At 36.5% G+C, this 26,908-nt stretch overlaps 1 protein-coding gene across 1 annotated transcript; it reads right to left on the bottom strand.

Moving 5' to 3' along the window:
• Positions 1–981: 981 nt before the first annotated feature.
• On the bottom strand, positions 982–13,400 carry dkk2 (dickkopf WNT signaling pathway inhibitor 2). Its single transcript, XM_059554624.1, has 4 exons — positions 12,890–13,400; positions 5,247–5,397; positions 5,031–5,156; positions 982–2,621 (listed from the first exon to the last, which is right to left on the bottom strand). The coding sequence occupies exons 1-4, from the start codon at positions 13,070–13,072 to the stop codon at positions 2,371–2,373; spliced, it is 711 nt and encodes a 236-aa protein (XP_059410607.1). The 5' UTR covers positions 13,073–13,400; the 3' UTR covers positions 982–2,370.
• Positions 13,401–26,908: the final 13,508 nt, after the last annotated feature.

Here is a 26,908-nt window from a genome sequence, read left to right as displayed (position 1 = left end):
ATATCTCAAGGTGTTTTTAAGAAACGAATGTGGAAAGTCCCTGTGATTTCAACACTTCCAATGAAAGCAATCAAATCGTCGAGCTGATGAAAGAAGTAAAGCGCAGTGTTTGTAGAGCTGCCACATGCAACTCTGTTAGCAGTCTAAAGACTAGCATTTCTTCCAATTTTCCTTTTTATCAAATGCATATCCTTTTTGTTCATAAAAATCACAAGTTCACTATAATTCAAAAGAAACTCCTGGCCTTTCAAATTTAACCAGTGACTGGTTGCACATGCATGCTTTCTGAAACGGAGAAAGCGGTTACTGAACGTTTTGGGGGAAATAAAATTGCAAAAGAGTAGGAATTTTGGCAAAAATATAATTCCCTTTTAAACCTTTCAGTGAAATGAATCTTCATACTTACAATGGCATGATTCAGTTGTGATCAGTGTTAGGGGTAATGCATTACAAGTAATGCAAGTTACACAATCAGATTACTTTTTCAAGTAACTAGTAAAGTAACGCATTACTTTTTCATTTACAACTAAGTATCTGATTTACTTTGTTTTCCCATTCATTCACTGACACCCAAATGGATTATTAATTCCACTTTTGGTCTTTACAGTAGCCAAAAATTTAACTTTTGGGGGTTTGTTATTAAAAAACAAATAAGTAAGCCTAGCGCCGGGAACAAAAGGTAATGCAAAAGTAATGTAATGCATAAAAGTATCTAATGCAATTAGTTGCATCCGTGGTCCAAGAATATTTTATGGACCGCTCCAGCTTTGTTAAAGGTTTGTCATGTTAACGGCCTTAGACGTTTTATATTCTTTCGCCTACTCGTAACCTGTCTGCCAGAAACACAAGGGCCCAGTCTCCATGTTTTATTGACATGTTAGACTCACGGCCGTTAAGCTAATCGTGAAACAGCCATTGAGAAGAAAGGGAAAATGCATGTTAGTTACTTATGTTTAATGTAGTAGTTAATAAATGTCATTACATATACAGCCACAAAAATACAGAACGTAAAAAAACCACTTGGACTCATTCACTGAATGCTGACGGCTTCATAAATTCTTTTTTAGAAGCAAAGACACTGAAGCTGTTCAGTTTAGAGCTGAAAATATTAGAGCAGCCAAATGCTTGTAATATAAAATACATTCTTTAATCTGTTTAAATCACTGTAAATACACAATGAGACACAACAGCACTGTTACGACAGGAACAAAGTAAGCACTAACCCAGGAAATCAGCCATTAAACAAATACACAACATGAGCTCTGCAAAGAAGAAATGGGTTTTGAAAATAATTTAATAGAACTAGTTCTGTGTGGGGATTTTCATAACTGCAGTGTAAAAACAGAGCTTGAAGAAAATGGAACCACACCATGCTATGACAAACAATAAGCAGAAATTTAAAAAGTCTTTATGCTACTTTATCCATGTCCCCGTCGGTTCCTTTTTACCAATATATACATGATATACAACTGATTTTAAATACATTTTTGAAAAATTTGCATTTTATTTACAATATAAGAGCTTATTAGTTTTTTTGTTTTATCCTAGCTAAAAGACGGTGTGGAATTTTACAGAATAAAAGCATGGAATATGATTCATAATGTTATAAAGCATCTGCACATTCACTGAACAGCACTGTAAACAACTTCCCTTGATAATCAGAACCGATTTAGCATTTCTGACACAATAAAAACGTTATCTATGGAATAAAATGATCATACTTCTCAGACAAATGCATTACTAGTGTGTGGCTACCTTGAAAACATACTACTTTTCTTCTGTTCTGGTGTTACACATAGGATCTTTTTTAATACAAGCAAACTCAAAGTGCACTTTCAGAAGAGACTTCAGAAATGTAGAAAAAAAAGTCAACTAAAAATGAAAAATGCTGTTTGTTGTTTTCAGACAATTATTAATGAACGAGAACCAAAGAAAAAAAAACAACCTAGTTAATATTTTAGTGGTTATGCAGTGAAAAACTCATATGTGCATGAAATATTCAATAGAAAAGAAACCAAATCAGAGCATTCAGATACTAAATTGACAGCACGGACATACTGAAATAATGCCAGCGCCTGCATCAAACGGTAAATCAGTGATAAATATGGCTTATAAATCAATTAAACTCCACCAAATAATCTTGAATAAGAGGCCCGGAGTGCTTCCTCAACAGCTTCGACTGGGCACCCCACCATATCAGTTCGTTCCCATCCCAAACCCACCCTGTTCTGGCACACATTCATCTGTATCTCACCCTTTCTCTCTTTATCACAGCTGAGTAAGTCCTGGAGAAAGGAGACCTCGTCCACTCCTCTCCCAGCGGGACGCAGGGGCCCCAAGGTGCAGCTTGTTTTGCAGGGGCCTACCGTCTCAGATCCTCTGGCACACGTGCAGCCTGGACCTGGAGAAGGTGGTGGCGTCTTTCCATACCTTGCAGGCAAGTCCTTTGGCGCAGTCGCAGCGCTGAAAGATCTCCAGGCTGTGGGAGCCTTTCTTGCGCTGTTTGGTGCAGACTTCGCCCTGCCGCAGCACAGGCTTGCATATTTTCGTCCAGAAGTGGCGAGCGCAGCAGTAGCCCTCCGAGCAGTCGGACGATCGCAGGCAAGGGTCGCCCTCGTGACCTGCAGATCAATGAAGAAGGCAATCGCATTTCTATTACTCAAACAGAAGTGTGGAACACTGATGATGACAAGGTCATGGAAATGCATGCAGTTAAAAATGCTTTGGATAAAAGCATCTGCCAGATGCATAAATTCATAGAATCCACAGAACTTAAAGGAAATTAATGTTTTGTAATCATTTACTTATGACCCTCATGTTGTTACAAACCTGTACGACTTTCTTTCTTATGTTGAACACAAAGTAAGATATTTTGAAGAATTGTGAAGAATCAAACAGTTGTTGGTCCCCATTGACTTCCGTAGTGGGGAAAGAAATACTATTGAAGTCAATGGAAACCTTCAACTGTTTGATTACCAGCATTCTTTAAAAAATATTCTATGATATTCAACATAAGAAAGAAACTCATAGGTTTGGAATGACATCAGGGTGAGTAAATGATGACAACTATCTCTTTAAGGGATGTTCCATATATTCCATATACAGTTCATATAGTTATTTTTTGCTATAATTTTATTTTTTAAATGATTTGCACTTTCAAAATAACTAGCCTGTTTGAGTTTATTTAATCTTCTTTTACAAATCTCTAAAACACTACAGTTTGTTACATTAAAATTGGCATGGAAACAGCCCCATATGTTGTTTTGGCTTACTTATAAAACACTAAAGCATTTTCTGTACTGCATTATACTAATTTCAGTTGCATTACGAGGCCTACATTCAGAAACAGTGTTGGGGCCCCTAATTTGAGCAAATCATTTCCCGATATATATTAAGAAATTTGGCACGTTTGAAGGGAACCTGATATGCTCAGCTTAAGGTCTGCTTTACTCTTCAAAGGGATAATTAGTGAAGCAAATATTTATTATGTATATAAATATTACTTTGTCGTGCAAGTTTGTTTTTTTTTTTTTTGTTTGTTTTTACAATTCACCATGAAAGCTTTTCCTGCCAAAGGCCTTTTAACACAGAAAGTAGACTTCCTGTAACAAAACCACAGTTTCCTACATCTTCCATATTGGTTTGTAGGTATTTTTAACAATGAATGAATTCATCAAATCAATCAAACAATCAAATAAATAAATAAATACATTAACTACAAAATAAACAATAAAAAAAAAAATTTGATGATTGATTAATAAAAGGAAAAGTTCATAATTTCTTCTAAATAGCAGTCTGTACATTTAAGGTGCATCAAATGGCTCCATCTAAATCTCGTGTGGTTTAATTTATGTTTGAGCGTGACTTTGCCGTCAGCATGCATGTTACCGAGGCGAGAATACGGAGGTGTGGGAACAGCACTGCATTGTGATCCTTCCTTCACAGGCCTCCAGCTGTGGTTAAAACGCCAAGATATACGAGCTGCGTGTAGTTACAGCCAAATTTGTGGCCCGCCGTGCCCCTCAACACATGCATGCAACCACATCCAGTGAATCAACTCATTGCAGACATAGTTCATAAGTGAGTATGAATATGAAACAGTCTTAGACCGCCCAAGGTACATTAACTGACTGTCTGATGTATACGGCACACAACACTAGACAGAAAAACATTGCTTGAGATTATATGTAACTTCCTGAAATCAGGGTACACAGAGAATAAAAAAAATGTATCACCGGAAAGTGTGTCAGGTTAGAGGCATCATTATTCCCAAAGCTATTCAGAGTTTATTCCAATAACTCTAAACACTTTGTAGGAAGGTTCCTTAAGTTAACACGAACTAACACTAAACTTAGTTCTATCATGATGACTTTTGGAGGGTTTAGCATGGTAAATTACTTTGCAATGTTAATGTGTTTGGTCTTGGGGGAATAGATTTGCTATGCACAGAGACTTGCTTCAGCTAATACATCCACAGACATGCTGCTGTGAGCATGTAAGAAATACTGCTGCTGGATATAACATAGTATACATGATCACCCTGTAGCAGATCTTTACAGGTGGAGCTGGAGAAGGTGGAGGGTTTCTGAAGCGCACTGCAACTGCTACAACAAGTACTATTAAATGTTGAGCAGCGAGCTCATTGGCTGCTTATGCAAAAAGAACTGCGCCAATATTTAACACTTTTGTACATTTAAGATGTTAATAATTGTGGAAACAATCTGTGACAATGTTTTATACATTTCAAAAATGTTGTATCTGTTAACATTATTTAAAGGACCTGAACTAACTATGAATAGTATGTGGACCTTATTATAAACCCACATTTCAGCAAAAAAAAAAAATCTCTTTTTCCCCCAGAGTTTTTCTAGTTTATCATTGGTTGTCGGTTCTTCTGCTGCAAACCGGACTAGGCTTTATCAACGCAGGGCAAAAGTCTGTTTGAGTCAATGCTCTCCCAAACCCTGCACATCTGCAAGTCCTAGACATCTTTTCACAAACTGTGGTTCTCCATTTAGTCGGTTGCTCACCTTTGAGAGGGATCTTGGTCTGAGTTTTGCCGTTCCTCCTCCAGCCTTTTTCTTTGATGGAAAGCTTGCTGTGCTCGTCCACAGGTGACATGGACAGGGCATGCTCTGAGATGGGGATGCAGATGTCTAAAGAAAGACAGAAGAGATCCACTGTAACTTTCTTTGAGTTAGTATGGGAAACGATCAATATCTATCAGTGATCAATCAGGAACGTACAGTTGCTGCAGCGGTTGCCAGGGCAGCACATGCTGTCTCTGTGGCAGCGCTTCTTTCTCCTGCGGCAGGTGAGGCAGCGGGACGGGGCGTGTTGAGGACTGTGGCAGTACGTTCCTACTGTGCACTCTTTATCACTGCTGCATGGATGACCCTGAGAAAAGAATGAGAAAGACGGATCAGATCTGGTTCTTCTCCATTAAATCCTGATTTTAACACAACACTCAAATCTGGGAAGTTATTAGTTTCTTGAATAGCAAAAAACCTAGTTAATGTTACAATAAATATAAAATAACAGGAAAAAGGGGTGACAATATACATTTATTTGATCCTTTATTTGAATTAGATTTTTACAACCATTATTCATCCTTGTCACCAGACATATTTTTTTTTTTTTTGTGTGACTGCTGAAAATTCTACTGTAGATGAAAATACATGCAAAGTGATCCCATGATAAACTTTTTATGATGGGAATGTGATGAAAAGATTGCCGCAGTGTATTATTTCTACAAAATCCTGGGAACATTGATCACTGTACCAACTCCCGACTGAGTAATTTCCCACTTACAAGATTGCTACTTACCAAATAAATGCACTCAAAATACTGATTAGATTTATTTATCTATTTATTTTTATTTAATTATTTGGTATAAAATGAGCCAGTCTGCGAGAAACATAAAAGTAGTGCCAGTTTCCATAAAGAGCACACTGACATATAAAGTAGCAATGGATGATGACTAATATTGGGAAACATCAGACCACTGGATCCCAGGATTGACCAGTTTTTGTTTTGGTAAGGAACTTTGTGCCTACAGTGATAATCCCTCAGTATCAACAGGTGGAATGAGTTTCCAAATCTGTGGACATTTAAGATTCATTTTTCTGAACAACATAGTATGAAAGCTTGTTTAAACTGTGGGATAACAAAAAAAATAATAATAATAATTGCAATGTTTCATGTCAAAATTCTGAGCTTTTTCCTCTCAATTCTTATGTGCATCTCAGAATTCTGAGAAAAAAAGTAATTTGCGATAGATAAAATGCAAGAAGAAAGTCATACTTCAGAGATTATATCTTATAATTCGAACTTTTTTTACTCATAATTGTTAGTTCTGTGGTTAATCTTTTAGATGTAATATCATTTTTAAAATGTCATTAATAGTGTATAATAGTACACTTACAAATTATCTAATATGTGTTTTATGCTATACCTTCTAGTTACAATCAAATTAGTCTAGTGGGTGTCCAAAACCCCTACTAAATAAGCAAACCAGACCATAAGCACATTCATATTTGGTTAAATTACCTTAAGATAAATTTAAGCTCAAACTGAACTCGAAGACAAAGACAGTGTTATACGAATCACAAACTCCAGCATTACATCACCCGTAACAATCTTCAGTGCGGCGTCAAATGCAAAAAAACGTGCTCCAACAAGGGGAGAAGAAAATCTCAATATTCAGTAACAAAAAAAAACAAGTCTGTTTTGTAGCTTGACAGACCTTAGACCAATATTCCTTTCTGATGCAAGGAACAGAATTGGTAACATTGAAAACACATGATGAAACCACGCCAAACCACCAACGATACATTCATGAGACGAATAAGGAATGGATGAGGCTCATAAAATGTTTAAATACTAAAAAGTCACTGACCTCAAACATTCAGTATTCATTCACTGCATCATTAGAAAATGATCGAGTACATTACATTAGCAGAAGAATGAACCATGTAAAACAGACAGTTTCATTCAGACATCATAAAAAAGGACTACATTTTCCATCTCTTATTCGTTTCAGTTATATGATGTGCTTAGACGTAAAATGTTCTCAGCTTTCAAGCTAAATTATGTCAACTTAACGATACAAACTGTAAAAGACAAACTGAATTTTGAATCCGAAGCTGCAAGAGTCACCCGCATCTCTCCACAGCGTTGCATAAACCGCCAGAGCCAATGCAGACACATAATCGCGTCTGCACACAATCTTCCAACGTCATCACATCAGGATTTTAATGACCCGGCCAACGCTTGGATACGACTCGTTGATCCTCATCCCTCATTGATTCCACAGTCTGTTTTTATTCCTCCCATACAGTACATTCATGTGTGAGATAAGTGTCACGATGATAAGCTCAGAGACAGATGGCGATGAGGGATGCCCACTGGCCCCTGTGTCACCGCTCTCATGCTCGCAAAAAGGCGGACTTTGAAGACTTAACGTGCCATGCCTTTGAAAATCATCTGCCTATCTGTATTCTCCCTCATGCTTTCAAAAAACATTTAAGGATTGATATCAGGTAATACCCAAACTACGCCAAGTCTTATCTTGTTAGTAGCAACCGATATGCATGCAGTACTTGAGCAGGCAGATTTTAAACTGCCAGAAAAAAAATGCAGTGTAGTTTTTTGGTTTTTTTTAATGGAAGTATTAAAATGTCATATTTTGTATCAGTTAAAAAAGATATCTTCTGTATATCTTATTTTTTATTAACTATTTATTTTTGTAATTAAGAGTAGAGTTGTGAATATATGCATTTAAAGTTGGAAAAAAAATTACGTTGTAAATATATGGTGCTTTTGTTTGTGTGTGTGTGTATAACATACATATATATATATATATATATATATATATATGTGTGTGTATTAGGGGTGTCGCAATATACCGGTATTGATGATAACCGTGATATTCAAAGCAACAATTATCGATATCGTGTTAATTTCGTGTGTGACGATATACCGCAATATTTAAAAGGAACATTTCTCTTATGATAACACCACATGTAAATACTCCAGCGCCAAGTACCTGGTTGAGGTCCCAGGTGGCAGTATTGTGCCTTAACGCTGACACTGTCACTCAAGAAGAAGACGCAGCGCTCACAGCTACTTCGAGGAGAGCCGTGTTCATCAGAGTAAGTTGACATTATTTTACTAGTCATAGACTGGGAAATATTATATATACCTATTAACAGAGGCTTTCTGTGATCATATACTGAAGTAAAGGGTGAATATTTTAATAAGTACCGCGTTTTCCTTTACTTGTCTTTGTTTTTTTATTTGCAATAAATCGCTTGTGTGTAGTAACACTTTACATCTTTGTTCAAATCTATTAACAGTTACATGATTAAAACTGATCTTGAAAAACTGAGCGACCACATTTCTACATTAAACTCTGTAAAATGTTAAGTTGGTTTCAGTGCCAGGCACTTAATGCCTCATCTGCGGTCATTCTTCAAAAGGGTTCATTAGTTAATTACATAAGTAAACATATATAAATAACATAATAATGAACAATATTTTCACCGCATTTATTAATCTTAGTTCATGTTAATTTCAGCATTTACTTACACAAGTTGTGCTTGTAAACATTAGTGCACTGTGAACTGACATGAACAATGAACGACTCTATTTTTATTAACATTAACAAAAATTAATAAATTGTGTAATAAATGTATTGTTCACTGTTCATTCATGTTAGTTAATAAATGACATCTTATTGTAAAGTGTTACCATTAACATTTATTCATAATACTGTTGACAGTATTTTCTCTCTTGTTATTTCATAGGAGCTTCAAAGAAGACGGAGAAAGCCAGAGTCTTGTGCCCTGTGTTTATCAGTATCCTTATGCTCGTTGAGTGAAAAAGAAAAACTCAATAAACAAAGTAAAAAATAATTTGACTGATACCCCCCCCCCCCCCTTCCCAAGGTTTCTATAGATATCACGATATATCGATACCGTGAATTCTTATGGCCACAATAACCGTGATATGAAAAATCTAATATCGTGACAGCCCTAGTGTGTATATATATAATGCTACAAAATATCTGCTTAAAATATATCCATAACACTACCTTTGAGCCTAAAATAGATACTGTACACTACAGCTTACAAAATAAACATCTTCCATCTAATTTCAGTTCATCTACACAACAGACTCATGAAATCCTGAAATGGGTTTTCACACATAAACCCCGTGTCTCACACATATGTTCCTCTAGGGCCCTGGGGCCCAGCTTAACTTGACCTTGCAAAAGCAAAGCTGACATCTGACACCATGAATGGTGTTAGTGAATTGAGAGGGTTTTCAAGAGTAAAATAAACTATGTCACTGAACAAACAAACCTTATCCACCCTCAAAGGGCATGGCCCTATAGCTATCAGATTGCACAGGAAAGCTGCGCACTCTCCCACTGTTTGAAGCACAAGTTGAAGACTAATCTCACCAGCAAGAAAAAAACATATCTGGAACAAACCCTTAAAGGCACTATTGACATAAATATGGGGGCTCTGGGAATATTCCTTTATAAACAATCTAGACAACAAGAAATAAATACAAAAGGTTCCTTCCGTACATTTCAAGCATTCGACTGCAACAAATGACCAGTGGTGGAGTAAGTTGCTTTTAAAAGTAATGCATTGCAATTATTCCTTCTTGGCTGTCTTGTTCCTCAAATGAAGTCAAATCCAGATGATTAGCCTGGTTAGCGCTAAAAAGCAGCCACACCTTTGCCTGTTTTATTTCACCTTCTTAGCTCGTTAGCATCACTAAACAGTCACTTAACCTCAGAGGGAGCTGGAGAGGGCAACCCACCTCACCTTATTACAAGCCAGACCCAAACAATCTCTCCTCGTTAACGGAACCTCAGCGTCAAATTAAATAAGAGGAAAAATTAAAAGTCCCAAAGCTGCAGCACTGATGTGAAACAGCTCTCGTGTTCATGGGGAATACTATAGCTTCTTCCCCTCTAGTCGCGAGGTTAATGTGGTGAATGAGTTCTGCCAATCCCAATATCCCTCTTTTTGGGTTGCCCACAACTGGAAACCACTATTAACCCCCCCTTGAACATTTACTCTGATCATCTAAAGTGAGTGATTTTGGTTTGTTTCAAATGTACTGTTAGGTTTATTTTATTTGTGGACAACATCTGACATAGGTTTCACCGTCAAAGAGTAATACACATTTAAATGAAGTTGAAGCTACTAATAAAAACTCTGACATCATGGCTACCAGCCAGCTTTACTTACAGCACCAAACAGCCAACCGAATTCTGCTTGTGCCCTTTAGGACGGATGTATGAAACTGGGTGGCCGTTTCTCTTGCCTGGCTAATTTGCAGCAGTTGGGAGAACGCCAGTGTGGGAGATTTATTGGGAGCTTGTGTTATAATCTTCGCCATATCCTTGAGAGTTAGAGGACTTGAGAGGAAACATTTCAGCAGCTTTGTAATGACATATAAAATGTAAAGCATTCTCCAGACAGCTCAATCAGATAAAAAATTAAGGGAAAGTGTCTACAAGGACATAATGGTAAATTAATTCCAGGCACTCTTCTGGGTGCCATCATTAACTTTTGTAAAGATATTAAGTGCATATATAATTTATGCAATATTAGGTAGAGCCTAACTGGACTCATTTACTTATTTTTATTATGTCATTTGTCATTCATTTTAATTTTTTTTCTACGCTGAATTATTAGACTGTATCAAAAAAATGCTCCTATCTCACACACTACTTTGCATCCATCTGACTCTAGATGGCACTATAATAAGATCATTTACATTTTTGTGAACAACTATGAAACTGCAGGGGCTAGATTTATCCAATTCCACCCATAGGCGGCATTAAATCAAATTATTTATTTTTTTAAATCCAACACCAATTGATAGCAATAAGAAAAATCAACAAAAATGGCAACCAACGATCAATGTTCATGGCTGCGCATCATGAAATCATGTATATGCTATTCAAAAACATGATGGCTATTTGCATTTAAAATGTAACCGATATAAGAGGGAACTAGAATGAAATAAATTTGTCAAAGCAACAGGTGCAATCAAGAAATTTGCCACCACATAAATGCTTCCACATGACCAGTTCTTTCGAATCTGGTATTAAATTTAATACACTGTCAATGTAAACTGTTATACATGCAAATGATGTGTACTCTGTGGTGATCTAGGGTGTGACCATTGGCACAAAAAAGCTATGAACAATATAACCAATATAACCCGTTTTCATCATCTACAATTTTGTTTGCTTCATCTATTATAAATTACTGCACAACACACACTACATAATCATGAAGTAAAAATACACTACCCTTCAGAAAACACAGATACATTTATTAAATATCTTTTTTTTTTTTTTTTTTTACAATGAAAGTCGTTGCTGGTCTCCGCAGCTGGTTTGATTGGTTTTAGAGATGTTTTTTAGGCACTTGTTGGTCCAGAACCTTAAATCACCTAAGACCAGCAGAATGTATATGATTTCCAGAGTTATCTTTAATTAATATAATTAAATCTCCTAAGCAATTCTTTCAGATTTAGAGAGCCGCCCCAGGTATAGAAAGCTGGGATCTGGCCACAATATCTGCAACATCTGCAACTGGAAACTTCCAAATGAGACAACAGTCGCTCTGTTAGCAATCTACAAAGTTGTTAGCAATCTACATTTGGATAAGCAGCTAAATGTAGCATGACATTTAACTAATATTGGACTGTAGTGGTTTCCACATGTATGGCAGTGGTCTGATCATCCAGACCACCTGCGTTTATGGAGATGGTAAAGTTGAGAGCAATTGTTTAGATGAGGGTCTGGCAGGAAAACTTGCATACTGGAGATCTTCCCACTCCAAAGAGGAAGCGAGAGGGAGAAAAATCCCATCAGCTCATCTTTTTTGCATTGAATTGCGTCTGCTCTCAATTACAACAACATCTGCATATTTACAGCTGATCTGAGAGACATAACCAGGACCAAACAGCAAAGAGGATTTATTTATTTATTTTAATCTAAAGTAACAATATTGTGAAAATGTCATACTTAAAACAAGTCTTAAATAAATCTTGAGCTTGGCATGAATCCAGGATTTAACAGACTAGAAAAATGAATAAAGCTTTCAAAAGGACATTGGTCACTCAACTGGGGCACAATCACTTTCTGATAATACTCGAGTATTTTTTTTTTTTTTTAAATAATACATATGTTTGAGGCATTTAGAATTGATTATAGTAAATGAGCCACATATTATGAAAAGCCAGTTGCATTATATATAAAGTAAAACTTAGCGTCAGGTCCTGTAGATTTAAACGTATATCAACACTTTGTCAAACATCCAAATGAAGCCTATAATGGATAGACATGAGAAATAAGTAGTCAAAAAAAAAGTTTAACGGTGTTATATATAGCCTATAAAAGAAAATTAATACAAAACAAGATTTCGGTAACAACTAAAAGTTTGTTTACATGTCAGCCACATCTCGCTGAGGTAGCCATAGCAACAGTTTGCCGCTTGACCGCGTTCCGTTATCAAGCAGAACACAGCAGACTACATCAACAACAACAACACAACTTTCTGTCAGGTTTATCACTTTAGTGTAGATTGTTTGTAGATCACAAGAACTTGTTTTAAAAGCTCGTTTAAAACATATATGATGTAGGATAATCAATGAAATCTTGCTATTTTAGGGATTTGGCTTTGAGTTTGTCCTCAAACAGTAACTTAACTGATAGAAATTCCTTTAAAAAGATCAGCGAACAATTCGCACACATGTGACATGTGAGACGTACCTCTTTAGCCAATAAGTAAGTAAAAATTCCTGAAGGGTTTTAGTTTAACTAATGAACTAATGGCCGAGGTGTCGGGTTTACCTGAGCGGGGATGTTGTCTTTCTTGGGGCCGTCGCTGGAGCGGTTGGAGGCGGTCAGTGGCTCCAGTGATTTGATGGAGTTCACCTGAGCTTCGCTCTCGGTCCCTTGAGTTTCTCCCATCCGCACTACCGCGATGATCAGCATCAACATCCAAAAGCTCAGACTCCGCGAATCGTTGAGCATCCTTTCAGTCTTTTTTTTTTCTCGGAATGAAAATGTGTTGGTTTCTTGAAGATAATATATTTCCTACGCCACTAGGTGCTTTGACCACCACACTTTGGCTTTAAAAAGTATAAACCCTTTACTGAGTCCATCAAATAAGCTGTCCGATAAAATTAACATAGCATACACATTGCAGATAGACTTAATAACTTATAAGATAAAGATGTGGAGGAATTTAAAGCGTCAGGATGCTCTGTCAAAAAAACATTTAAAAATCAATGTTGGTTGCAGCAGAGAGGAGGATTCCTGTTCGTGTGAGTGTTTGAGAAGAAGCCTGGCGTTTTATGATGTGGGATACCTTCTTTTTATAGGATGTGTTTCCTCCGCCCCCAGTCTGTATTGACAAAAGGATGAAACTGATCTGGTGCGCCCCTGTTCACACACTCTACAGACTGAAACAACAGGAAACCATCGCAGCACATTTGCGATAGGCTAAGCTTAAAGAGATGAAGCTGAACCTGCAGAATAAACATTAAAATATAACATTAAAACTATTTCATGTGGTATTCAATCAGTCGATCTGCCTGCCTATATGTTTGTTGATACATTTAATTTATTAATTTAACTAAGTAGGGTATAAAGAGTAATGTTTGTGGCATTATATATCTATCAATCCATCCATCATCCATCCATCTGTCCATCCGTCTATCTATATATCTGTCCCTCCATCCGTCTGTCTGTCTGTCCGTCTATATATATCTGTCTGTCCTTCCGTCCATCCGTCCGTCCGTCTAATCTATCCGTCCGTCCTTCCGTCCATCTGTCCGTCCGTCTGTCTAATCTATCCGTCCGTCCGTCTGTCTGTCTCCATATCTGTCCATCAGTCACTCTATCCATCCGCCCATCATCTATCTATCTATCTATCTATCTATCTATCTATCTATCTATCTATCTATCTATCTATCTATCTATCTATCTATCTATCTATCGCTTTAAAAAACTAAGAACTTAGTAACTAGCCCAGTTTGGGGAAAAAAGGTTCAAATCTATCAATCTATCTTTTATGAGCTATTTGTGTCAAAGCAAATAAAAACATTTCCGCTAATTAAGTATAAGAAAATCATCTTATATGAGAACAGTCGACTAATGAGAGCACAAGAGTTGTTTGCTTTTTAAACTTTCATAGATTCAAAACATAATATCATAAAAAGAAAAATAGAGAACATAAAAAATAACCGTTTAAACAAAATCACACTTTTTGTATGGTTTTAATACAAAACAAATTATGGTTTAGGAAACAATAATAACGATAAACCGCAAATATAATTACGTAATGTCAGTATGAGTCCTCGCTTAAATTCGTTGCCAGTGACCAGATGGAATCTTTGAGTTTCCCAGCAGTTGTTTAAAGCCAGGATTTTTTTGAGAACACCTGTCTGCTAAAGAGGAGAAAAACATTTCTCAAAGTTTTGGATAAAAACAACATTCAGGATGTTGATTTCAAACAACTGACATGCTTGAACTTTTACCCATGAATCAGCAGATCTTGGAGGTATAAATTGTATGAGATGGCCACAATAATAAATCACATGTGGAGAAGGACCATGGAAGTAAGTGAACAGTAATATAGTAATGCTGTAATGCAGTCATGCTTTATGATGATGAAATCATAGGGATGGTGTTTTTGGCAGCTAAACGATATAGTGTTGAAATCAAAACCTCACTGGTAAAAATGTAGCCTGAGTGGAAAATATGGTACTTGAAAGTGAGGAACAGGTTCAAGGGTGAATAAGCAGTGGAAAAATAAATAAAGCTTCCAATGAGGTTAACACAGAACTCTGGGTGGCGTTCTGAAATTCTGTCATCGCCACAGTGCTAATAAGCCAACCGAGATTTGATCGCTACAATGTAATGTTTTGTGCGCACAGACAACATTAGAGTCTAAAGGCTTTATTTTCTCAAGCCATCTCGAGTAGAGCAAACAGAGACAAATTTACAGCAGAGATCAGCCGTTGTTGTTTTTCATTGAATTTCATTCAAACTTGGTGGCCCGCAAGTTCTTAAGCCATTTCAAATGTCAGGAACCATATCCAGGTGCTAACCTCAGCTTGGTTACATCTCACATCAACATGAGTCATGACTGGACTGATTCCAGTAGAAATAATGCCGCGAGAGGTATAATCAGAGAAACATAACTCATCTGTTTTGTCAATGAAGCGTGTCTTATCTCATCACTCTGATCATATATCAGAATCGACTGACCTCTGCGTCAAAACTGCAGTCACATCTGCTTATTTTATTCCTCATTTTGCTTAACATAAACACACTGTAGGTCAAAATTTGCATGGTACTAAGAAACTTAACACTTAACAAAGACTCCATTGAAATGTTCAATTTGTTGGTGTTCTTTGCAGTTTCCAAAACGGGCACAAACAATGACTATGTTTAAATTAACATACTACTGTTACTATTTTTGCCATATATATTATGAACACAATGCTTACTATGTAGACGGAACATGAGGTCACTGGACAATGACTTGATAAACAGTTGTACAGGTGCTGGTCATAATTAGAATATCATCAAAAAGTTGATTTATTTCAGTAATTCCATTCAAAAAGTGAAACTGCAACACTGCAAAAGAGGCTGGCTGTTCACAGAGCTCTGTGTCCAAGCACATTAATAGAGAGTCGAAGGGAAGGAAAAGATGTGGTAGAAAAAAGTGTACATGCAATAGGGATAACCGGACCCTGGAGAGGATTGTGAAACAAAACCCATTCAAAAATGTGGGGGAGATTCACAAAGAGTGGACTGCAGCTGGAGTCAGTGATTCAAGAACCACTACACACAGACGTATGCAAGACATGCGTTTCAGCTGTCGCATTCCTTGTGCCAAGCCACTCTTGAACAACAGACAGCATAAGAAGCGTCTTGCTTCAAAAAGCACTGCTGCTGAGTGGTCCAAAGTTATGTTCTCTGATGAAAGTAAATTTTGCATTTCCTTTGGAAACCAGGGTCCCAGAGTCTGGAGGAAGAGAGGAGAGGCACACAATCCACGTTGCTTGAGGTCCAGTGTAAAGTTTCCACAGTCAGTGATGGTTTTGGGTGTCATGTGATCTACTGGTGTTGGTCCACTGTGTTTTCTGAGGTCCAAGGTCAACACAGCCGTATACCAGGAAGTTTTAGAACACTTCATGCTTCCTGCTGCTGACCAAATTTATGGAGATGCAGATTTCATTTTCCAGCTGGACTTGGCACCTGCACACAGTGCCAAAGCTACCAGTACCTGGTTTAAGGACCATGGTATCCCTGTTCTTAATTGGCCAGCAAACTCCCCTGACCTTAACCCCGTAGAAAATCTATGGGGTATTGTGAAGAGGAAGATGCGATATGTCAGACCCAACAATGCAGAAGAGCTGAAGGCCACTATCAGAGCAACCTGGGCTCTCATAACACCTGAGCAGTGCCACAGACTAATCGACTCCATGCCACGCCGCATTGCTGCAGTAATTCAGGCAAAAGGAGCCCCAACTAAGTATGGAGTGCTGTACATGCTCATACTTTTAATTTTCATACTTTTCAGTTGGCCAAGATTTCTAAAAATCCTTTCTTTGTGTTCTAATTCTAATTTTCTGAGGTACTGAATTTGGGATTTTCCTTAGTTGTCAGTTATAATCATCAAAATTAAAAGAAATAAACATTTGAAATATATAGTCTGTGTGTAATGAATGAATATAATATACAAGTTTCACTTTTTGAATGGAATTCGTGAAATCAACTTTTTGATGATATTCTAATTATATGACCAGCACCTGTATTTAAAAGGCAATGTGGTTCCAAAAGGCAATGTGATGTCAAAGAAGAACAATTTCTGGTTCCCCAAAAAACATTTCAATGAACAGTTCTTTAAACTTTTTTGTTTAGTTTAAGTTGTGAAGAACATTTTAATGATAATAATAATAATAATAATATTGAAAAAAAAATATTCTAAATTTTTGTTTTGGTCTAAATAACTGCTAAATTAACAATTTTAACAAAATGCCTTTGTTCTTTTTTTCCATGCTTGCATAGATGGGTTGTTTTTGACCCATCTAATACCCAAAATCTAACGTTTTATTTCTTATATATTCCGTGTGGTCCTTCTATGTGTGCACATTCAAGCACAACCCACGATGTCAAATAAAACCTGAAATTCAGACCCACCTCAGTTCTGCCAAATATACAGTATGTAAGAATTATGATTGGAACAAAACAATTTGCTATTGCATTTATCCATTTCATCGTATGAATGTTTCTAAGATTCTGAACCCTTTGAAAACCTTTGACCCAAACCATGTTGTTTCCTGAATGTATTTTTCAACAAATGATGGAAAACAGGTGTGTGTGGTTTCTTGTTTTATTTCTGTAAATCAATTACCCGTAAAATTCTGCTAGAAGTCAAGGCTTTCTAGATAAGTGAATACGCAAAAGAAGTGTTTTATCTTTTGCCAGGAGTAAAACAACAAGGAAAACTGAGGCTAGGATTTGCATTTCATAAACAAATGCTTTAATGACAAAATAATCAGCAATGTATTATTCATGTCTCAAACAGTCAAAGTTTTTCTTATTTTTGTAATGATTCTGAAATAATTATTTATACAGAATATATTACATAATAAAAAATAAAATAAAACAAAAATTATCATCTATAGCTAACAATTTAATATAGATAAAGAATTTTAATTTTAAAAGGCTAGAAAAAATAGATATATTGCAAAGTGAAAGGGAAACTAAGAAATTGCTATTTTGGTTTACTTTTATTCATTTTATATTTTATTTTGTGCTACTGATAACTGATTTTATTTGTAATAATCTGTAATGATATTGCTTATTTCGTTATTTTTGTTGTTGTTGTTGCACTATTCTCTTTAGCATGTTTTTAATAAAATTACCTTCAAAATCATAGCGGAGACAAACCTCTCAAACCTTCATCAGATTTGGTCAGCTGATTCAGAGAGCTTATTCCTCAAGACCCCCAAATTCCAGGAAGTCTTGGTGTTGGAATTTTTCTCTGGAATGGTGGGTGAGCATGAAGAGACCACATTGCCTCATCTGAAAATAACCTCTCCTACACTGTCCCCTTTTTTCCGGAAGATGGATTGGGCCATTTCCCTAAAAGTCACAAAATGGTCAAAGCATGAATGCAGCTTCTTGACATCTTAATGACTCAGATTTTTTTAATTGATAACAGTGACCACATTAACCACATGAAGGGAAGTTGCTGTCAAATTACAGCCTTAGAGGCATAGTCTCTGACTCAAACCCAAGCAGCCTGATCTGGGTTAATACGACTACGCCTCAGGCTTTGAAGGCTTAGTGAGAAGCAAGTCACCTTGCGTGCCAGATATTGAGAAATATTTGATGAGTTATCCTAAAAGACCTTGAATCCATAAAGTGGGGGCTTTCCTGGAGTTACACACAGCTTGATTTCAGCGCTGCATATTTTAAAGGTGTTCACAGGCATCAGATATTTTATCCATATGGTCTTGGATTTTAAGAAAAGCCCCTGAAGAAGCTACCATTGGCCTCTAAAAAGCTGAATTTTCAGCATCATTACTCTAGTCTTCAGCGTCACATGGTCCTTCAGAAATCACTCTAATATGCAGATTTGCTTTTGTGTACATTTTTACAAATACACCTTTTTCAGTAACCAAAAACATTTTCATATGATAAATTACTTGTTGTCAACCTGAAATAGTATTCTTAACCCCTTTTTACTTTAAGAAATCAATTTGGATTTCATGTTGAAGTTCTTGTAAATTCCCAGATTACTATGAACACAGCAATCCCTCTTAAAGAAACGCTTCATTTAAAATTTTCATTACATTTTAAAATGTCAATAGTATTCCATCTTGTATTATCTAAATAAAAGTTCTACACAGGAAGTGCAACTTGGAGCCAGTTCATCTATTTAGACTTACGATGTGCCATTACCAAATACTGTAGGCCCTAAACCGCTCTCATGATAAACTGTGATCTCACAAATATTCCACTAAATCAGTCCAGTCAACAATAAAACAGCAATGCTATCGTGTCGGTATGTTAATAGCATGCTGAAATGCAACAGAACACAACATACTTGTGCGCAATTATTGTTGTGTAATTATAGTGGTGTACACTCCTGATTGGGTTTGTCAGGAATAGGGTTTTAATTATAGACAAACAGATCTTTAAATGTAAATCAGACACAGAGTCATTGTTGTTCGTGTTCTGTTCTGCTAGTAAAGGGTTGCAAATGTTTTTGTGAGTTTTTTTCCTTATATTTAGTACATGGTGAACCGCCATCAATACTCAATTTCAGAGCAAATAAAACTTTACATCATCTGCAGTACCAGATGGAATCTGATCCATGGAATCAGCAGATTTATTTGTGCAATTTCCACACTGATTTGGAGGGGGGAACACTGGAATTCTAGGGTTAGTTCACACACAAAAAAAGAAAATTCTGCATTCGTACACAATTTTAAAAATGAAGGTTCCAAAAAGGAGTTTTCACACCAATACCATAGAACATACATAGAAACTATAAACCTTTGAGGGAAAGTTCTTAAAAAAAACATTTATTTTTTCTTAGATGAACATTTTAATAATATAATGACATTTTTTTACTATAAAGAAATGGAAAGGTTCTTTGGATCCCCTCTTGGATCCATAAGGCTGGGACACACTAAGATGACTTTAAAGAGCTAGCGCGTAGGACCAAAAAGCTGCGTTGGAACACACCGCACAGACTACTGCCGACGGCAAACTAACACGTGCATTCTGCGCATGCGTGAGACGAATGAGCAGTTCATATCAGTAGATATTAATAGTACACATTTGTCATTCAAAAGGAGAAACCGAAACAAATATATCCAAGATTAACGCAGATATATACGAAAGGTAAAGAAAGCAGTGCCTGCTCACCATTTTGAATATCAGTAATGTTGATAACTTTAATCATTTTAAGCGGCACATGTTGTTATGAAAACATTCACGTATTAGAATGATTGGGAAAGATCACGTACCATTTAAACAGCCTTCTGTCTGTACCGCCTTAATTTACATACTTGTTTTAATCACTTTCGGTTTAATTCTGGGGCACTGACTCGTTCACGTAACTGAACATCCAATCAGAACTCTCACTTGCAACATGTTGAATCGGGCAAACTGCAGCCGACGTGAGCCCAATGAGAGCCAACGAGTGGAACACACCAAACAAACCAACAGGTCGGCTTGGTATGTCCCAGCCTATAGATGCCAATAAAGAACTTTCATTTTTAAGAGTGTTTAAGAGTGTTCCAAATATGTATGACTTTCTTTTGGAGAGATAAACAACATTTTGAACTATTTTTTCTTTTCTCCATACAATGAAAGTTCAAAAAACATTGGGTGGATTACAACATATTTATTTTGTGTGAACACTATTTTTTGTAGCTGAAAGCATAATAAATTAGCCTAATGGTCAATAAATGAAGACGCAATGGACATAGGATTTGTAGAACTTTTTAGAAATCAGGCAATCCAATTTCTGTGGATCCTGGGTGTCAAAAGTTCTTCTTTTCCTTTGTTGTCATTTAAAACGTTCAGTAAAATCCGTCTCTTTTTAAGGACCAAAATTGCCTCATTCTGTAAAATCAACGCGCTCGTGACTTTTGTTACAGACTTCCTCTGAATTCTTCAGCGTCCCCTCACATTAATCTGGCCACAGATCAGTATCTAGGTGCTCCTTTGTACTTGGCTTACAAGCATTTGCAGTGACATCATTTTATGTGATCACTCAATGTCAAAGCTCGTAAGCTGCACAGGATTGAATAACTGCCACACAATGGATCATTGTCCCTAAACATGAGATGTAGAAATTGCAGAAACAACAAGCAGGGACCGGGAACCCTATGTATTGACTACCAGAGTCCATTTCAGCCAACGCTTCCATGCCCAGCTGGCATGATAAGATGCCATGAAGTCCTGCATGATTAAGTCATTTTAAAGACAGCATTGGAGATTTTTGGAGAATTTGAACAGTGTTATAAAATAAAGCAAACTATCTAGAGAAAATCATAGCACAGTCGTGAATTCAAGACTGTATCATATTGACAGTTTTCAATGATTAGTTCAGATTCTATCAAGGAAATCTTTAGAGAAGAATAAATCAAACTGCATTCAAAGTCACCCTTAAAAGACAGCTGCCTGTCGGTGAATTGTGAGACAGCTCACTACGTTATGAAACAGAGCTACTTCTTGGCTGTGATTTTGTCTTGGGTGACATTTTCTACAAACTGCTGAACTAGCATATAAGCCTTAGTTTTGGTCTCATGACAACTTTTCAGGAGTGCTGACACACTGTTGAGGCGACAATTGATTCCAGAAGACCTTCTGGGTGTAAAAAGAAGAATTGTGGGTAGCATTAAAAAGAGGTTCCATACTTTGCCATACCACAAGCATCTAACTGCCATAACAGCTACTCCTGTTCTGACCTGATTTTCACTATAGGTCACTGACAAATGTTTGGATGAATAGTTTGGGTTTAAAAGAGCATGGAGATGTTCCAAGCAGAATTAAGAATGTCTTATCAAAATCCATCATTGTTGTTCTTGGACACTAACTACCCAGTTCTGGGCAACAAGAGTGATGAGCAAGCGTACCATCACTAAAATACTCAAACCACCATTTAATAAACAACGAAACATAAATACACAATGTCTAATGAAGTTTGGCTTCTCTACAGGGAAGACTGCAGTCTCTGCTCTGACCCCCAGGCCGGGTTTGAGTATGAAGTAAACACTAAACTAGCACATTTTCATTAGCAATGCAGTAAATTGGAACACATATCCATACATTCAGACTCAAATGCGCTTGACGAAAGAGTAAAACATATACTGAGACATTTAAATAGTGTGTGATGGTGCATAGTACATTGTAACCATGTGTTGGACTAAATGTTGCAAAAGCTTTTAACACTCTGGGAAAAGCAGGGGAGATAAGAGGAATTGACTTCAAAAAAAAAGGTATTTACTTACTTTTAAACTTTGTGTTAATCTGGATTTGATTAGCCTTGAGAACACAAAAAGTTCATTTTTCTGAAGAAAAAGGGGACATTTTGTAAGCGTGGTAAGTAGTTCCAACAATGTGACTTATTTTAGAACACAAAAATGGATTCTAAAAGAGCAGCATATACTAAAATACCAGTGGTTCTCAACCAGGGGGCTGAAATAAGTCTTAAAATGATTTAAATCTAGTTAAATTAACATGATCTTAATTAACATCCTAAAAACACTAGACATAAGCCATGCAATAGTTTGTGTGAGGAACAGACTAAAATGCTAATTGTTATCCACTGAAACCTGCTATAGATTTTCAAGTTTGGTGCACTGCAGTCACTCACAAGACAAGGAATGATGCATGATTGACTTCAAAACTAGCGTAACATGAACATCGATGTCAATGAATATTTTCAGTAATTATGCTGCTTTTTGTTCTATTGACATAAAAAGAGCACATTTTGCTTAATGTTGGCTGAATTAACACTTTCAAAGTCTATTCAGTCACCATATATGGGCCTTTGTATGATTATTAGCCCTATATATTTTTGGCCTTTCAGCTCAGCCATGAAAGTCACTTTTGCTTTCTCTCACTCAGCAGACAACTTAAAAGGAATTTGAAAAGAAAGGAAACAGCCAAGATCAAATGTAATTTGTCTGAATAGTGAGGAAACACTTCTTTATTTTCAGTTCAAAGGGCCTCATAGAAGTCTGTAATACCGTAAGCAAACCCAAAGTACATTGTAAGTCTATTCAACAGCCACTTCCTCAAGTCATTAAAGGAAAATCTATACTGGCACGAGTCCAAAGCTCATTCTATTATGAGTTTTAGATGGAGTAAAATGATATCAAACAGACTAATCGCATTTATCCAAATAATTAGAGTTGAAATCGTAACCTATCCTGCGCATTATTATAAAGCTTCCACTAAGGAAAAAAAGTCCATTAAACCATACAATACATTTGGCCTGGCAACAAGACCAACAGTGCAACAAAATACAGTAATATAGGCTACTGTATGTATTTAAAATACCTGAAGTCATCTGCGGTGATTATCGCTACAAAGCGTGAGACACAAGATGGATTACTACGAATATTAATAGTGTCTCACCGCTGGATGCCACGATTGGCCAATCAGAATCTAGTCATTTCCGATGCGTATAATAGGCATATATTAAGAATTTATATTAGCCTACTGGTTACTACATTGTAAACTTATAAATATACTAAGTCCTTTAAAAAAGAAAAGCAATTATTTATCCTCATAACAATAATTTTTTTCAGCGAGAAGTTGACAAGCTACATTAGGGTATTTATGAGCTCAATGCATACATTTGCGTAGAAACTATTTTTACTCGTCAGAAGTGCTAGTAAATTTCATGAATTAAACATATTTGCACATTTTGAAGTACGATGACAGAAATAGTAGGCTATTTTACATTTACTCATTTAGCAGACGCTTTTATCCAAAGCGACTTATAGTACTATAAAACTTTTTTACCGGTATGTGTGTTCTCTGGGGATTGAACCTATGACATTTTGCGCTACTAATGCAGTGCTCTACCACTGAGCCACAGGAGCTCAGGGTTATGTTTATTTAAAACATAATCCAATAATGTTTTCTCTACAACTTAATTTTTACGAATTTAAATTTTACTTAATTTTTAGGTGAATAGCGTTTTCTAATTACGCCTATATATACTTTATTGAATTTTATCTTTTGTACATACCCTGACTTACTGAAAATTTCTTGGGACAGTCCTCAAAAGTGTATCAGTAAAAATGATATGCCACAAAATTCACTGGCATAAAAACAAAATGGAAGTTTGAAAGAAGTCAAAAATCATGTAGAAATCGGTCGACTCTTAAGCTTCACAAATGAAATCCATGTGCATGGATAATGCCCACTGTCACTCTGACAAGCAATAGTAAGCCACTCAGTGTGTGTGTATATATATTTTTAATATGTTCCATCTGCTTTTCCATCTTGCCTGATTTTCACACTAAAAAATGATTAGGTGTAAATGAGCAGAGGTGGAATCCAGACTCCCACAAATACACACAAGGGGATAAAGTCAGTAATACCACAGCAATTTCTCACATAAATAACCCACTCCTGGTGGGATATAACAGTAACGGAGCGCTTACGAAAGGCAAGATGGCAATGTCCCCTTATAAGAGTGATTCAGTGGGACAGAGTGTTTACATCACAGATGTTCCACTTCATGGAGGTCCAAAAGACCATTTAATTGTGTTGTCCCACTCCACCAAAAACATGACGCAAATAAAACGTTGATTTGAATGCATTTGGCAGAGAACCATAGTCGTGATACAGAAACACATTTGTTACCTTGATTCGGGATGTAGATAGAAAATGTCTCTGGGGAGCCATTGAGGGCTGATGCATCACGCATACAGGACGTGTTTCTGTTCATATTCATACAGCCGAGAGGTCTTGGCCACTTAGCTGGAATTTTGTCTTCGGAAAGTGAAAAAATCTGACATTCCAATGTACTGAAAAAATATCTGTCATTTAGGCCGCTGGACACACTTGTCTGTATGTTTTCAGGCCCATCTCGGAAGCCCTCTCACTTTTAACTTCAAACAAAACATTTTATTGAAATGCATGTCAGTTAATTGACACCTGATGGTGAACATGCTTGTATTATTGCCGAATAAAATACTCATGTTGGAACACTTAAACAATTAAACCCAATAATTGACTATTAAAAAACAGAATGCATTAGATAAATGCCTATTTCTTTCATGAAACTCTAGATGGCGCAGGAAGATGGGTTCTTAACGTAACATGATATTCACAGCGTTAAATGGCTTAGCACAAGCTGATTGGTTCATGTTGAATATGTGTTTCGTAGGAGGCGTGGCTTTGGAGAGTGATTTGCAGGGAGGGTGGGATCTTATGCTTCCAAAGCTAGACTGCTATGCTAGCCTCTCTGACATCACCTACCCTACCTTTAAAAGACCACCAAGCTGAACACCAATCGTTTTTGAGGCATGGTGCTGATTTCAGTTATTGAAAGTCAAATAGTTGTACAAAATAATATAATATGACTGAATTCGACTGTGAGCCAGCGGCAGAATTTCGCCAAGTTTCCTGGCAGAAGGCACCATTTAAACACCATTCAGAAGCTAGACGATGCACATACATCTATTAATTTGAAAAATAAAAACGATATTGTTCACACAAAGAGTGGAACAAATACACATTGGACCAGGTACCAGGTCTAACAGCAGAGGTTCAAAAGGCAGAGCATCATGGAGAGTATTCTCCAGTTTCTCATCATATCCATCCAAGATCTTGTTAAGCTTGTTATACCATTTTTATTTTATCCCATTTGCTATGGACCACCGAAAATTTTAAATTTTTGTCAACGTCTATTCACACTGGTTTCATTCTAAACCTGTATGATTTTCTTTTTTTGTGGAACACAAAAGATAATATATGACCAACAAAAACAACATTGGACCCCATTAACTTTCACTGTATGGACAAAAAAATCCTTCAAAGTATCTTCTCGTCTGTTCCACAGAAGTCATAAAAATAAAACTTCCTTAGAGTACATCGTTCACTGAAGAAACCCCCCTTCTTCTAAAAAGCTGAAACGACAAGACAAGAGTTTCTAATTACAAAGAATTAAATTACAAGCTTAGAAATCTGCTGATACAACAACTAAAGAGACTTGTATATTTATCCAACTGCACAATAAACAGAAAACACTGACGTTAAACTATGGATGCTGTGCCAAAGCGCATCTATACACAATAAGCTCGAGTGGAGCCATATTATTTGAGGACAAATCTGAATATATCTCTTCCCTTGGCTAGTCAGGATGTGGCCAAGGGAAATTAAAATTTCAGGGGGCGACATGGGGACGGGGAACGAATGGTTTCTGACTGTCCTCCAAGAGCGTGATTATCACAAATAAGATTCCAAAGCTAAATATGTCTTCACTAAACTCAGAAAACTGGCTCAGGATTAAACCAGGAGGGCAGCAACAATACTGCTGGGGGATCCGTTGGGCCTGATTTATGGAGATGTGTGTTTTGTTGGAATTTTTAGGACAATACTACTTATAACTCATAAAAAACTTGTAAAAAAAAAAGCCCACATTTGGCTTTGGCTCTGAGGATAGAGGAATGGTAGTGAAGGAAGAGTGAACTATAAAAATCAGGACACCAGGAGTGAAGCTGTAAGCCAGTCTCTGGGGAACTCCTGGATCACCTGAACTTCAGGGTGGGCTGCTGTCTACCAGATCTAGATAAAATGTATTTTTTTCCCCCTTTTTTTTAAATTCCTGAGACACTAAAAGACAAGAAGTCAACAGAAAGTGCGCACAAATGCTACTGTGCCACTGATGGAAGTGCTGAATATAGATTACTATTAAAAAGTGTCTGTTTTGCCCTCATTACTGATGTAATACAAATGCTTAATAACAATTTAGCATAATATTTTTAGTAGAAGCATTGGCATGCTGTGACGTAAATTTGTTACTTAAAAAAATAAACCAATCTGTAATTACTAATAGAGGAGATATTAAAATAGCCAGAAAACTGCAAATAGCATTTAAAAAAAAGTGTAAAGGAAAACAATTGAAATGGAAGAGTTTACAAAAATGAAATACATAATTATCAACTTTTTTTGCAAAATTTTGCAAAAAAACTAAATATTATTATTATTATTATTATTATATAGATAGATAGATAGATAGATAGATAGATAGATAGATAGATATAATAGTATAGTGCAGAAATATAATTTAAATATTAAATATATATA

Source organism: Carassius carassius, chromosome 7, assembly GCF_963082965.1.
Source record: "Carassius carassius chromosome 7, fCarCar2.1, whole genome shotgun sequence".
Taxonomy (NCBI): domain Eukaryota; kingdom Metazoa; phylum Chordata; class Actinopteri; order Cypriniformes; family Cyprinidae; genus Carassius; species Carassius carassius.
Note: the sequence above shows the minus strand (reverse complement) of the source record. Positions and strands in the feature narration are given on the sequence as shown.

Bases quoted from the DNA above. Each gene is read 5' to 3' on its own strand.
- dkk2 (XM_059554624.1), bottom strand. From the start codon at position 13,072: ATGCTCAACGATTCGCGGAGTCTGAGCTTTTGGATGTTGATGCTGATC. The intron at 5,398-12,889 runs GTAAACCCGACA...TTCTTTTCTCAG, and splicing joins AAGACAACATCCCCGCTCAG to GGTCATCCATGCAGCAGTGA. The intron at 2,622-5,030 runs GTGAGCAACCGA...ATTGATCTGCAG, and splicing joins GACCAAGATCCCTCTCAAAG to GTCACGAGGGCGACCCTTGC.